Source organism: Rhopalosiphum maidis, chromosome 1, assembly GCF_003676215.2.
Source record: "Rhopalosiphum maidis isolate BTI-1 chromosome 1, ASM367621v3, whole genome shotgun sequence".
Taxonomy (NCBI): domain Eukaryota; kingdom Metazoa; phylum Arthropoda; class Insecta; order Hemiptera; family Aphididae; genus Rhopalosiphum; species Rhopalosiphum maidis.
In genome coordinates this window covers 74,241,617-74,256,882 of record NC_040877.1, presented here as the reverse complement: position 1 = coordinate 74,256,882, position 15,266 = coordinate 74,241,617, and the positions used below count along the sequence as shown (strand labels likewise).

Sequence of the window (15,266 nt, the reverse complement as noted above, 5' to 3'; positions counted from 1 at the left end):
TTCAAAGTATCGCATTAATGTATTGATTATTTTTCGGTAAAATGATTTTATGAAATACTCAATACATTGATTAAAAATGTATCGGCGTATCGCGATACAAGATATTCGATACTTCATATAATTATAGATACGTATTACATATTAGATCTTAGGTATTAAAGGTACCTACTAGCTGAATTGCTGAATAACCGGTATTGCTCGTTTGTTAAATGGGTAATCAGTTTGTATTTAAATTATTTGTTTATTATAATTTATAATTAAAATAGGTATTTAAAGCCTATAGCCATATAATATATAATATATTGTATAATAATATTTATAATTTAACTTAATTTACGATATTTGTAACTGAAATGGCAAATAAAATGAAATTCGAAACAACAAAAGTGATTTGCTCGTAGGAGTATTTGGAACAACTTAGTGAAAATAAAAATAAAAATTGTCGTCACGAAATTGAAACATAAATGACAAAGGTATTATATAAAAAATACTTGTCCTTTTATTATATTATATATATATATATATATAAGGATTATCATAGCTTAAACTAGTTTTCTATCCTATATTGGTATACATTATACATATATAATTATTAATTATTATTGGCCTACTAATATTTACTGACGTGGATGATTTTTTAATATTCACTACTTAATCATTAAAATATTATCAATTTTTTAAATTAAGGTACCTAAATTAGTACTTTATTTGTATGTAGCTATAGTGATATCCACACATCTTTAAGAACCTTAATCAATTTTGGTTATAACTTATATTAGTTGTAATAATAAACTCCAACTACACATACATACATAGTACACAGTGTAATTAATGACTGACAAAAGATGTAATTCTTATCATAGCTATCAGAGTATTAGCATTAATCAATATTATATACTATTAATATAAGAACTAATATCATGTACATTAAAATCAATAGTCTATACAATATACAATAGGTCATTTGAATTAATATTTCCATTTCCCTCATAAATAAAACATTTGATATTTAATTAATTAAACAAATATTACCACTAAGTACACAACTTCATTTTCTGCACGAAATGATCTCAGTGATATTTCATTGTTTTCCATCCGAGAGTGTTGTGGTAGAATAAGCAGAGGCGTACTTACCATTATGGCGCCCTTTTTTCCCCTAAAAATTTAACTTCTAGCGCCGCGTTCTTTAAAATACTTAAAATTTAACGCCCGGGGAGATTGCATCCTTTCGCCCCCTTTAAATACGCCACTGGGAACATGTAATTTTTCTTTTATTAGACACAATAAAATTAAAAACAGTAAAATAGACAATAGTACAATACTTATTAAAATGTATAACAGACAGTAAATACTGTATGACGCGTTCTTGAAAAATTGAAAATGTTAAATAATTGTCCACAATACTTCATTACTTCATCAGTGAAGTTCCTGCAAAAGTAACACCATCGGACTATCGCTAAAAATTTGCTAAATAAATTCATTTTTTTCAAATGGACGGATATTCTGAATTTTTCAATAGTTTAGCATATGACACGTCTTTATGCGAATCATCTTAATAATTAAAAATCATTATTACTTAAATTAATAGATAGTTATATACAGGACTAGGATTTGTATACAATAAAAAATTGTAAAATATGCATTTAAATTTGTATAAGATAAACACAAAAATATAGTTACAAAAAAAATATTTATTTATTGAAATACATCAGTGGTTGGCTGTTTGTCTTAATATAATATAATTTAGTCAATTTAGAAATAAAATAAAATTTATAATTCACGTTCAATAGTGATAATACGTGTGCTACATGCTACGACCACACATTTTTTAAATTGTAGAAAATAAATGATCAGCGATTGGATCGATTTATCATTTATATTGACTGAAGCTCCGTTCAACGTCACATGATATAGTTGGTGCATATTTAAATAAAGAAATTTGTTCTGGTGTTAAATTACAATTGAAATATTGTCCTTGACCGATTCGCCATTTAATATTTTACAGCTTCATTATTAGATCAGACATATTTTGACTACAATTATTGGCATAGACCGATTTGTTCTACATTTAACAACTTATTTGGCTGGATTTTACACATCTCAGTAAATAAATAATATTCTTAAACTTTAAAAAACGTGCTGTTTATTTACTTCAAACTTAACCGCTACTGAAACAGACCTACGACGAAGTGGACTTCGTTGTTAAATCTGAGCCTATCTAGACCAAGACCGACTCACCACAGGTACCATTATGCCTGACGACAGTGGTAGAAATTTCATCATCTTAACATTCTTAACTAGATGAGGCACTCTTTTTAGAATTTACAACGGACTTATATCTACCCGGCTACCTCTTCTTATACATGTCGTTTACTTTTATTAAATAATTTATCTGCCTAAGTTTGAAAAAGATTCATATCTTTAAGACTTTCAAGTTTGTTATTGTAATCAATTATCATGTTTTTTAAGGCATGTGTTGTGTAGGTAGTTGCGCTGTATTATTTAGTGTTTACTTAATCTACATATTATTGACTATTGTATCCAGTTTATGGTCAAGTTCTATGATACTTGTTGAAGCAGTATTAATCCAAGGTTTATTGATTTTAGAGTTTGCCTCAAATCACGTAAACAAAGCAATCCAATGTATTTTCATGGTATGTTTTATGACAAAGTATATTTATTTGACAAGTTTAAACCTCTTAATTTGCGTTTTTCCTTTTAAAAATCACTCGCTATATAAAAAAATGTTATAACTAATTTAGATATTAATTTTTATTTAGAAATTGGTACTTTATAGTGGATAACTAGGAAATAGTTCACCACAATAAAAATATGCTTTTTCGTACTATACGTCGGGCCCGAGCGATAGCGATTAATACCTAAAATGATAGGCAATGTATATACATTATACAATAATTTACACACAGCTTAACCATGAATAGTACATTTTTTTACTATTCATAACTACACATAGACATTTAAAGGTTAAATGATAATTCCTAATTTCATTTATCAATCCCTTATCTGGACAGATACGAAAATGCAATAAATTATTTACATCATAGGTTCTCAGACTTTTTTCATCCACCACCCACAGCGCCCCCTAAAATTTTTTAAGCTTACCATCTGTAATGTATTTTAAAAACAGTAGTTATTGCAAATATTGGCAGTAAACATGCAAGTCATCGTTGTTCAAAGATGCTGTTGTTAAATTAGGAAAGTTATTAAACTCACGTCTGCAGATATTTTGTTTGTATAATAACTATAATAGCAGTTTGGCTACGAAAGCAGCAACGACACTTTTTGTTTTAATCAAGTTAAAATCGTCGCCTGGAGATTGACATTATTAAACAATTTATACAGGTCGGTCAAGTAAGCAATATCATTCTTTAATGTGATGAGGTTGTCTTGCAGTCCTGTTTCTTTATTTGCTAGAAACTCTATTACGAAATCGAACAGATTGTAAGATCTAGCCAGACAAGTACCTCTTGACAGCCAACGCACTTCCGTGTGAAGCAGCAATCGGTTGAAATCTTCATTATTAGCAATGCAGAGTTGACTAAATAATCTGGTATTTAGCGAGTTGCTTCTGATTTTATTAACTGATTTTATGACATACTGCAGTGATGTATGAAGGCGTTCGCTTAGGTTTTTTGCAACTAAATGTTGACGACGGATAACGCAATGTACAGCAAGCACGCTTGAAACTTTATTTTTTAAGTAAGCTATAAAGTCTTTGTGACGCCCTGTCATAGCGGAAGTGCCATCCGTAGCATTTGACATATTATTTTTCAAGGGAAATTCCTTTTTATCACAAAATTTTTCCAGAGTATTAATTATGGTTTCTCTTTTTGAATCTGTCTTTAAATGTCTTGTAAATAATAGTTCTTGACATATTTTTTTATTTTTTATAAATATCACATATGACAAACACAGTGCTTCGTTAGTTGGTAAAGTGGACTCATCTAACTGAATTAAAAATTTACAAGTCTACAAATAATTATAGTGATTCTTCGATGTTTTCAGCCATCTCATCAATTCGTCTTTGTACAGAGCTATTGTTCAAAGGAATTTTTCGTATAATATCTTCCGTTGGTTTATGGAGCACAGTGATTAAAGCTTCTTTTACTGTCGGTTTTACAAAATCTTCTCCAATACTGTATGGTTTGCTTGATTTAGCAATTAACAAAAAGATATTGTACGAAGCACAAAGTCGGTCATCATCTTGTTTAGAAGCCGCCAAAAATAGTTTTGATACTGTTGGCTGAGCTACGTACTTTAAATCTTCGTTTACTTCGTAAATCTGAAGAATTAAAATAATTGAAGTAAGTATCGAAATAAATAAAAATAAAATTGTTGTTCAAAGAACCGTGCACGAAATAACAGAAAATAAAGGAGATGAATTGCAAAATACAGAGAAAAGCCATAAATAATATTACTTAAAGAATATACACGGAATCGGATTTAAAATTTTTGAACTAGAATAATTCCAACCCTGTAGCCTGAAGGACATACTAAAGATAATTCGATATCTTCAATTACAAATATTCAACGTATAGCAGAACTTGAGATCTTAATTCAACAGACATTGAAAACGTTATGTATGGAATAAAATCATCGTAGAAGTTCTGGCCATTTTGGGTCAAGAAAATTTTACCTTGGATCAAAACAAAAATATTTTAATATCGGCAATTGTAAATATTCAATGCGTAACAAAACTTGAACCTGGTTCAACAAAAATTGAAAACGTTATGTATGAAATAGAATTGAATGGAGAAGTTCTAGGCCTAGAAAGTTTCACTTTGGGATAGAGTAAAAATGTTTTGATATTAAGCGCAGACTTTCAATACGTGACAGAACTCGATCTAAATACAAATAAACTGGAAACAGTTATGAACGGAAAAGAATCATAGTGGTTCTGGAGACGGATAACCACGCCAAAACTAAATCTAGGCTAGCACAATCATATTTGTGAGTAATTCTATCAAGCTATAATAGGAATTGTGTGACAAAAAACTTAGCACTATCCTGTATACGAACAATAATGGGTGATACAATAGCGATTATCTATTCATACTATCAAAATATTATACCATCACAGCTATCCATAATATTTTACGTTACAACTTACAAGTATTTGTTAAACATTTTTATCTGTCATCTGTATCTGTATGTTTTTTATTCAATTTCTATGGGTAAGTAAGTAATATTTTTTTTGTATAGCCTCCTATTGTTAACCACTGCACGTGAATGTAACGGCCGGTGGTCAGCCCAGTAATTTTTATATGTTTGTATTTTTAAACCAATAAAAGTGTTTCTAATCTAAAATTGTGTTTGTTTTCGAGACTGCATGAGCGCTAGATGTTGATAGTTGTTAAATTCAAATGTCAATACGGTCTTAAAGAACCGGGCGTTAATTAACAAGCATATTGCATATACCATCATGCCTCGTATTAGTTGCATGAAGTTAAAAACGCTGGCTAATTTAATAAGAGTTTGGTCATTACTCATTACGGTTTAGAATACCAGAGGACGCGGCCGTCATACATTTAGCCATGCGGTTAGCACGCGTCATTCAATTCAATTCGTGTGATAATAATTATTAATTACGTCAAAGTTATACAATGTTTAATTTCTTGTGAAAAAGTTGTATGATACAGCATAGAGGTGTATAGACCTACGGTGTAATGGTCCAAAATCTATTGCTATAATAGGGTAATATTCTCATAGGGAAGACGGTTGCAAAGGTAAAAATATATTATTTAAATATCTTTATAGATACAATATTATTTAGGGTTTTTTTGGATTAATATAGGTATTATTAAAATCCAGACAATTTATAATTTTTTTGTATTTATAACTTCATTCTATTTTTAGTTTAAGTATCCAAAGTTTGAAAACGTAATAAAATTTTTCTCAGAAATTGTTAATTGTAATTGAAAAATATCGAATAGACGTGTACAATTTTATTCGATAAGCGTTTTAAATTCAAATACGTTTTTTTAAGTCATCAATTTTTTATGACATTCTTATCTTATGCCACCATGTTAGTTTAGGCCTTATAATATTATAGAAAATTGGCGCGTGTGTGTGTGTGATGTTGCCATGGCTGGACAAGTTAATAATTTTTTTAACTCAGTTAAATTAATATGCATCAATAAGAAAAAGTTAAAAGTTAATACAATTGTTGGTTAACTCACTTAAGTTAAAAGTTAATAAACATTTTTTTTAAACTTTTATTAAGTTAAAAAAAAATATTTTTTTATACATAGCGTACTTTATTTCTTACCAACGCAAAACTAAATTATAGACAATAATGCTTAAACTTCATACGACACAGTATTTTTCTATATACCTAGTATGTATTTTATTAGTTTTTCGTTTTTATATATATGTATAAAAAATAATAGTCATCTAAATAATAATTAATTTACATTAATAAAGTCTTTCATACAGATATTATTTGTGTGTTTGTAATATAAATATTTAAATATAAATGAACTTAACTTATGTTTTAAAATGAAAAATAAATTCGTTAATTTTGCGTTAATTAAAAAATAATTTTAGTAAGTTAATAGTTAAGTTAATGAAAATCCAAACGTAACTAGTTAAGTTAATAAGTTAAAATAAATTAACTTTTTAACTTAACTTTAACTTTTTAATTCGTTAATGCCTAGCCTTGGATGTTCCCCAGGGTAGTGACCTTTCACCTATTCTTTATAATATCTTCACAGCTGATATACCTACAACAAATTAAACTATTTTCGTTGACGACACGGAAATACTTAAATCTTACATCAAATATTAAAAATTGTGATATCCCGTCTCGAAATTTACAACTACGCCTAAATAAAATAGAATCTTGGGCCAAAAACTGGAAAATTAAAATCAACGACGAAAAATCCACTCAGATGAACTTATCCCTAAACAAAATGGAATGCCCACCACTAAAATTCAATAACAAGCCAATTCTACTTCATCTGTCAACCAAATAACTAGGTATCACTATTGATAAAAGATTAACTTGGTCAAACCACACCAACAAAAACGTAAACAACTTAACTCTCGCCTCCATCTACTTAGACCTCTACTTAAATCAAATTTGAGTCTCAAAACCCAACTACTGACGTACAAAGTAATCATCAGGCCAGTTTGATCTTACGGCATACAAATTTGGGGCCCAAAAATCACTGTTGGCAAAAGCAGTCAATACAGTAGTGTTGTCATTAAATTATACTGGTAATTCAGGGAAAGTATGTAAAACTCCATACGAGTTGTGGTTTGATAAACTTCCTAAAATAGACAAGTTTGTAGAATTTGTAATAAATGCATACAGTTTAATTCCAAAACAACTGCGAAAGAATTTAAGCCAAAAAGGATACTTTGTCGGATATTTAGAAACTTCAAAAAGGTATCGTATTTGATATAAAGAAAATAACGAGGTAAAGACATCATTTTCAAGGACGAAAAGTTTGTAAATGACCAATTTGTAGAATGTTCTAATAATTTAAATGATGGTAATAACATTGATGTTCTTAGCTTACACAAAGACGATCCATTAGAATACAGCAATAAATCAGAAGGAGATGAAGGCATGGATAATAAATTTGAATCAATAAGTGAAGATAACAATGAAGATCAAGAACACGAACAAGGAGATGGGTCAAATGTCAACGTGTACAACTTGCGAGATAGAAGTAATATTAAGAAACCATTACGTTATGATAATTCAGCTTTTTTCATAGTCAAATCTGATCCAGTGTATTTCAAGGAAGCTGTCGGGTCACAAAATTTGCCATAAACAATGAAATGGAATCTCTTGAACAAAATAGAACTTGGACTCTCGTACATTTACCTAAGGACAGAACTATTGTAAATTGTAGTTGGGTGTATAAAACAAAATACAATGTTTATGGACATGTTGATCAATATAAGGCTAGGCTAGTAGCAAAATGATATAGTCCAACTATTTTGAATTGATTTTAATGAAACTTTTGGTCCTGTGGTAAAATTTGATTCAATTCGGTCCATCATATCAGCTATATCAGCAGCAGAACAACTACAACTTCGACAATTTGACGTTAAAACAGCCTTTTTATAAGGATATTTGGACGAAAAAAATTACACGAGACAACTAGAAGTGCTCAACTATTGTACAGAAAAGGTGTACAGAGACTTCAACGCAGTTTATATGGTCTAAAGCTGTCACCACGATGTTGGAACATAAAGTTTAAAACATTTCTTCTTAATTTTTATCTATTAGAAACGAAAGCAGATCCCTGTGTTATTGTTAATAGAGAAAATAACAACGTATTAATTGTCGCTATATTCGTTGATGATGGTCTAGTTGCAGCTACATCGAGTGAGGATGTAAAATCATTCATGAAATATTTGAGACAATATTTCAATATTACCGAAGGAGAATTGAATTAGTTTTTAGGTACAGAAATTGAGCGAAAATCTAGTGGATCAATTGTATGCACCAAGGGTTGTATTGTAAAAGAATATTGGAGAAGTTCAATATGACTAAAGCAAATCCAGTTAAAATACCAGCAGACCCTCAAAGTTATTTCTTATTATATCTCGGTCAGATTACAAGACCAGACATAACTTTTTCAGTAAATCTAGTCAGTAGATACATCGAGGATCCGAAGGAACAACACTGGGCAGCAGTGAAATGAATTTTAAAATATTTAAAGGGTACAATTAACTTTGGATTGATATTCAGTTCTAGACAAAAACTCGTGTTAAAGGAATTAAAGGGAAAGTGTGGGAATTATAGATAAAACACCTTATATCATGTAGTGTAGTATAAGTATTATGTTCATACTGCAGTTCAGCAGACGCTGACTATACATTTTTATAATACTATAGCGTATATGTCTTGTGTAGTGTTGTAGGTATACACAGTTAGTAATTGATTTATATTACGACTTATAACACTGTTGTACATCATTTAATTATACTTATTGACTAATTGTTATATTATGTATATCCGATCTTATAATTATTTACCTTCAGCTTCTGTATATCTGTGTACTTCAACAGTACATAACAAATGCATCCCTCCATAATGACCTAAAAATTCAAACAGTAAACGAGCTTGCAAAAAACCACTACAAAATGTTCATTCCAAATTAACCAACCATACAAACCCCATTATTAAAAACGCGTCCTCTAACATTACCACATATTACTCGTCGATTAAAAAGAAACTGGTCTAGAGACCTCCAAAAATAGGAAAAAAAAAATTCTGAGTTTCTGTTAATGAATGTTCTCTTCACGTGATTCATATTTGTATATACTTTGTTTTGTCTGTGTAGCAATCTAGCATGTGTGACTAATAGACGAAAAATTTAGATACGTCTATAATACGATCGATGATTTAATCGATTTATGATACATCAATATTGATAAAGTTATTAGTAATTTATTACCATCAATAGAATCGACTAAATACGCGTTACACATGCGCATACTACGTACGTATATCATATTAATATTAATCGTTAAAGTGTATATTGCTGATCACAACTCAATTATTGAATAATATCAATAAAAATTTATTAGGAATAGAGTATATTTATGAGTTGTAATTTTCTCGGTCCCCATTACCCCGTATTAACTCAAAATTATGTTTTCGTTCAAACTTACCGTCTATTTACGCACGTCGTGTGATGCACACCGCGAAGGCGCGTTCGACGTACCATAATACACCAGCCGTATCCCGTTCGGATTGAATTCGTTGCTTTGCGCGGTTCGATCCGTAAACGTTGTGGGGGATACCGATCAAAACGCCGGTCCGCGCACCCGTATCTGGCGCTCCGCCGAAATCACCAATCGCAGTCCGCCACGGCCACTCGCAGTCACAACCGCTGCCGCGCACGTGCGTCCCGTCTGACTCATCTTCTACGGTGGGGTGCCCGTTCCGTGCGCGGTTTCGCTACTTGACATCGATTAAATGTGATTTAGCCGTTTGCAGAGGCCGTTTTTTAGCCGATCGGCAGACGCGATTACGGCGCGCTCGCGTGCGGGGTGTCTTCGTACTACAGTTCGTTTCCCCTCTGCCGTCCGCCCGTCAAGCATCCTAAGCACCTGAACACGAGTGGCCACCGTGACCTTATCAGTCAGCCGCCGCCGCCGCCAACGCTGTTTTCAACTACAGAATACATTTCAGTCGTTTATTCTGCGCTTGAGACATGCAACCACGATTTAAGATATATTTATGTATTAAACCATATTTTGGTCGACGCTTATTTTCTTATCTCTGTGTAAATATTACACTTCTAGAGTTCTAGGCTACCAGTACTCGCAGTCGTCCGCAACTCCGAAACTGTGGCAACTATCAACTCTCAACGTGGAACGTTCGCAAGACGCGAGTTGTCAACTTTTTACAACACCGCTCTCGAATCTCGGTTGTCAATAATTCTTAGGTACTAATTGATTTTTTTTTTATCCGATGATATTTTACACTCGTGTGTAACGAGTGGTGCTCAGGCAATACCTTTAAGTTGTGTAGACTAAGCACCTAATTATATATATATGTATATTTATAGTATTATAATAGAAGACTTAGATAGTACCTAATTATAATAGTAACCGTTTCCAATAGATCCGTTTTAAGTACTAAGAAAAAAACTTTATTGCTTTAAAATTGCGCATTAAATAATATTCAATTAAACAATATTTATCGGTATAAACAGTACATAATTGGTAGTATTATGAGGGGTATATGACTTACTATTAATTGAGCAACCAATATCAATTTGTTTTATTATACGCCACTAAAATTTAGTGTGCTAAATACTTGTGCATCGTCGGAGGCCACAGCCAACCACATATTATTACAGGAGCTTCGATGATGCCTATCAATATTCACACAATTATTTATAAAATATTAACTATCTACTCTTTTTAATATATTTAAAAAGGTGTTATTTCCATAAAAAGATGAGTAATCATAATTTGTCACTCTTGAGTTCTCGAAAGCAAGTACAAAGATCCGGTGGACAATTTCCAAGTAGATATTATTATGTAATCAAGTATGCTCTTGCTCTATTGTTATGAGTGATGTTGGTTGGTGTAAACATGAATGTAATACATTTTTGTTTTTAGTCAAAAGGTGGATTGTGATGTGAAATTATTAACAGATGATGGGGCAGTAATATATGCACGTAAAATTGATTTAGCAGAAGCTAGTGCTTATTTTGATGCAATGTTCAATAGATTTGACAAAACGAATAAAGATCATGTTGTCTTAAAAGACATAGATTCCATGGCTTTAAAACGCATAGTAGATTATGTTTATACAGACAACATAAAGATCACAGAAGATAACGTAAAGGTATAAATACTATTTTTATTAGTTATGAACTTGCATAAAAATTATTTGTCTGTATTATTATTGATTTCTTAAGGACTTGTTAGCTACAGCAAATTATTTAGTGTTCTTATTCATATTAAATAAATGTTGTGAGTTTTTACAAGACCATCTGAGACCATCAAACTGTCTTAGTACCAAAGCATTTGCCGATTTGCATGGTTGTTCAATATTGTTGTCAAGTTCTGAATCATACATCAAACATAAAATATTGTATGATATTATATTATTTAATTTATTTTTCCGATTCAAATAATATTAATTATTATTGTAATTTCTAGAGAAGTGATTGAATGTGATGAGTTTTTTTCTATATCCTTTGAAAGAGTAGAAGAATTAATAAAGATGATCCACTATATTGAACATGCTATTTCAAATGAAAAACAAGTTGGTATTGATCATTATTATATTTTAATATGGTGGATAGAAGATTAGATGAATTTACTTATATAATTCGATTGTGGAAAGCAAATTAATTTTTTTTTTTGAGTAACTTAATGTTAAAGTTTTGTTCAAAACAAAGAATATTAATTGTTTCATTACATTTTCAACATAAAAATTAGTTGAAATTTATGTTACTTGGAAAAATATGAATGTATTATGTCATTTTACATTTTTATTAACAGTTTATACAGGTTATATAACTTGGCCTTTCCACTGTCGATTTTTAATATCATCTACTATGTTTTATCCATAGGATGTTTGATAATTTTTTTATTTTTTGCTAAGATATAATATATATATATATATATGTATCTTTTCATTTTTTTTCTTAAAGAGCCACTTGACTTTTGAGATTATTGAAAAGCATTGGCAGTTAAAATCTTTGGAAAAATTTAATATCAATTTGTTATTATTTGTTTATTGCAGTAAGTACTATAATTATTTCTTATAATAAACTAAAATATAACTTTACATTTATGCACTATTTATTATAATATCTTTTTCTATTGTAACAAAAAATTAAAAAATATTAATTATTACTTTTTTTTTAATGTTGTTATCTTTATTTAAAAAAAAAACAATTAAATAGTAGATTTACAATACAAAGAATTTCATATTCTTGATTTATTTAATTATTTCTTTTTTTTATCAAGAAAATATTACAATTTGTATTCATTAATACAATAAGTAAGTTTTTAGCACAAAATATAATATATATAATGCATGAATAACGTGAAAGAAGAGCCTAATGACACAACTTCAAAAAATTGTATTTTATTTATTTTTTACAATTTTTATGGCTAAGTAGCTATAAAGAATTACTAAAAACCAGTGACAAAAACTGCTGTTGATTTAAATTGAAAACATGTTAATAAATATTCCAATATTAAATCTGAAATTAATTAGACACACCACACACAAGACATAGAAAGAGATTTTAAAAGAACTATACTTTGATTTGATAAACATTATATTTATAGTTAAAATTTCATTGCAATCATTGTTTTCTATTTTACATTAATTTTTTTTGTATAATATTATTATCTCAATAAACTAAATATCCATTTAAATTATTTTTTTTTAATTCAAATAATAAATTAAATATAAAACTGATATAACAAATATGTACAATATAAATCTATAATATTTATGATTTAAAAAAAAAAAGTATTTATAGTGTGGTGATATCCTAGTAAATTTAAAAATAAATATAATCAATTTGGGACTCAAATCTATATTATTATTTCATGGTTATTTACATATAGAAATAATAATAATAAAAAAAAACCAAATTATTTTCAAAAGCTATCATTGGTTTCTGTCATATAAGTCCATAGTCAGCTGGCTCTTATGAGAAAATAGTTAAATGATTTATATTCTATTCGGAATGAGATGATAGATCGGTGGTTACCCATTTTTGTTGGGTGGTAGTCAAATAACACCCGTTTGTCAACCTTACCAAGTCAACTACCTGTTTGCCTGCTGTTTAGTAAAGTCACGACTGTGCATACCAGGTTGGCTGCTGAGGTCTCTTTTCATTCTGAATAAACTATACATTTATGAAATGAGAATGGGTTGTTTGGAAAAAGACCAAGTTCTCAAATGGCATATAACGTATATATAACATTTTTTTCTATTTTATTTTAATTGTATTTATTTGTATTTGTAGGTAATTAAATGTATTATGAATTGGGTAAATCATGAATGGAATAGTAGAAGACATGTTTTGGGCGAATTATTGGAACATATAAATTTGCCATTAACATCAAAAAAGTGCATGATAAAAGGAGTTGATGAGAAATCTAGTATGTGTTTTATTCAAACATGCAATTATTTTGAATTCATTCTATTGTAATAATTATAGGTGCAGATAATGTAATAGAAAACATAAAGTCAGAACAGTTAATTGCTGCCAACATAGAAAAAGTATGAATCTATTGTCTTATTTTACTTTATTAATATTTATCCATTTAATTCCAACAGGTGATCTTAGTTTTTGGTTGGTCTTCTATGAGGGCAGAGTGTTTTATAGAATGGTATGATCCAGAGATCAAAGAATGGAATCTTGGACCAAAAATTAGTGGATATGATACAAGATCGAGTTTAGTTGTATGGAATGGTGTTTTTGTGTATGCTGTTGGTAGTTTTTCTACTTCCAAGTCAGTTTATATGCTTGACTTGTCTTCACATTCACCTTCTTGGATTTCAAATAAACCCATGTTTATTCAACGTAGTGAATTAGGAGTGGGTCTATTGAATGATTGGATATATGCTGTAAGTTATACCAATGTATCTAGTATATTATGTACTATAAAATGTATATTTAAATATTTAATATAATATGTAAGGTTGGTGGGTTTGATGGTAACCACAACTTAAATGAAGTAGAAGCTTTTAATGTCCATACTGAGGAATGGAAAATGGTATCTAGTATGTCTATTAGTAGAGGTGATGTTGGTGTTGGAGTACTCAATAATCTTTTGTACGCGGTAAATTAATATTTTAGTTAATAACACTTAATATTTTAAATCTATAGATTATAATACATTAAATATAATTTGGTTGTTTAGGTAGGAGGGTTTGATGGATTATCAAGGCAATATTTAAAATCAGTTGAACGTTATCACCCAAGTTTTGATCAATGGACACCAATAGCCGAAATGTCTATATGTCGTAGTGGTCATGGAGTAGGAGTTTTAAATGGTCTAATGTATATCATTGGAGGTCATGATGGGCCATTTTATCATAAAAGTGTGGAAGTTTATAATCCAGACACTGGACATTGGACTTCTATTACTGACATGCATGTTTGCCGAACAAATCCTGGTAACTTCAATAATTATTATTATACATTTTTATTTTAAGGTATTAAATCAAAATTTTATTTTAAATAGGTATGGGAGTTGTTGTATTACATGGCTTATTGTATGTTTTGGGCGGAAGAAGTGAATTTTATGATAATGTTAGTTCCGTGGAAATTTACAATCCCAACACCAATACATGGGAATACATGGAAACAGCATCAAGTAATGTTGGTAAAATTTATGGTGGAGTAGTTGTAAATAAGTTTCCACATTTTATAACAAATTAGTATTAATGTATCATTATTTTAAATAATATATAATATATATATTAATTTTTGAAAAAAAAATATTAGTTTATTCGTTTTAGATTTTTGTGAATGTTTGATAAAAAGTTTATGTTATACATAAGTTGATATACCTTGTTATATCACAGACCAATGAACACATTTCATGCATCATTGCATCAATTGTATTTTTTTCTACCTCTGACAAAATATTATTTTATAAGTAAATTAATTAAATTAAACAGTCTGAAAATTATAAGATTGATTGTAATATTTATTTTATCCTATCTTCAATATTTGCATACATGGATACATGTCCATTTAATACTTAGTCATTATTTGTATGTTTGTAAT

At 29.5% G+C, this 15,266-nt stretch overlaps 2 protein-coding genes and 1 pseudogene across 2 annotated transcripts; 2 read left to right on the top strand and 1 right to left on the bottom strand.

Moving 5' to 3' along the window:
* Nucleotides 1-3,151: 3,151 nt before the first annotated feature.
* Nucleotides 3,152-5,511, bottom strand: LOC113553403 (annotated as a pseudogene).
* A 594-nt stretch (nt 5,512-6,105) lies between these two features.
* On the top strand, nt 6,106-7,801 carry LOC113553319. Its single transcript, XM_026956637.1, has 3 exons — nt 6,106-6,117; nt 7,152-7,411; nt 7,540-7,801. Exons 1-3 carry the CDS (start codon nt 6,106-6,108, stop codon nt 7,799-7,801), a joined length of 534 nt encoding a protein of 177 aa, XP_026812438.1.
* A 2,055-nt stretch (nt 7,802-9,856) lies between these two features.
* Nucleotides 9,857-14,915, top strand: LOC113553246 (ring canal kelch homolog). The gene is made up of 12 exons (XM_026956510.1): nt 9,857-10,227; nt 10,291-10,433; nt 10,932-11,042; nt 11,116-11,344; nt 11,418-11,593; nt 11,662-11,767; nt 13,494-13,629; nt 13,689-13,750; nt 13,808-14,098; nt 14,173-14,313; nt 14,395-14,650; nt 14,719-14,915. Exons 3-12 carry the CDS (start codon nt 10,951-10,953, stop codon nt 14,913-14,915), a joined length of 1,686 nt encoding a protein of 561 aa, XP_026812311.1. The 5' UTR covers nt 9,857-10,227; nt 10,291-10,433; nt 10,932-10,950.
* Nucleotides 14,916-15,266: the final 351 nt, after the last annotated feature.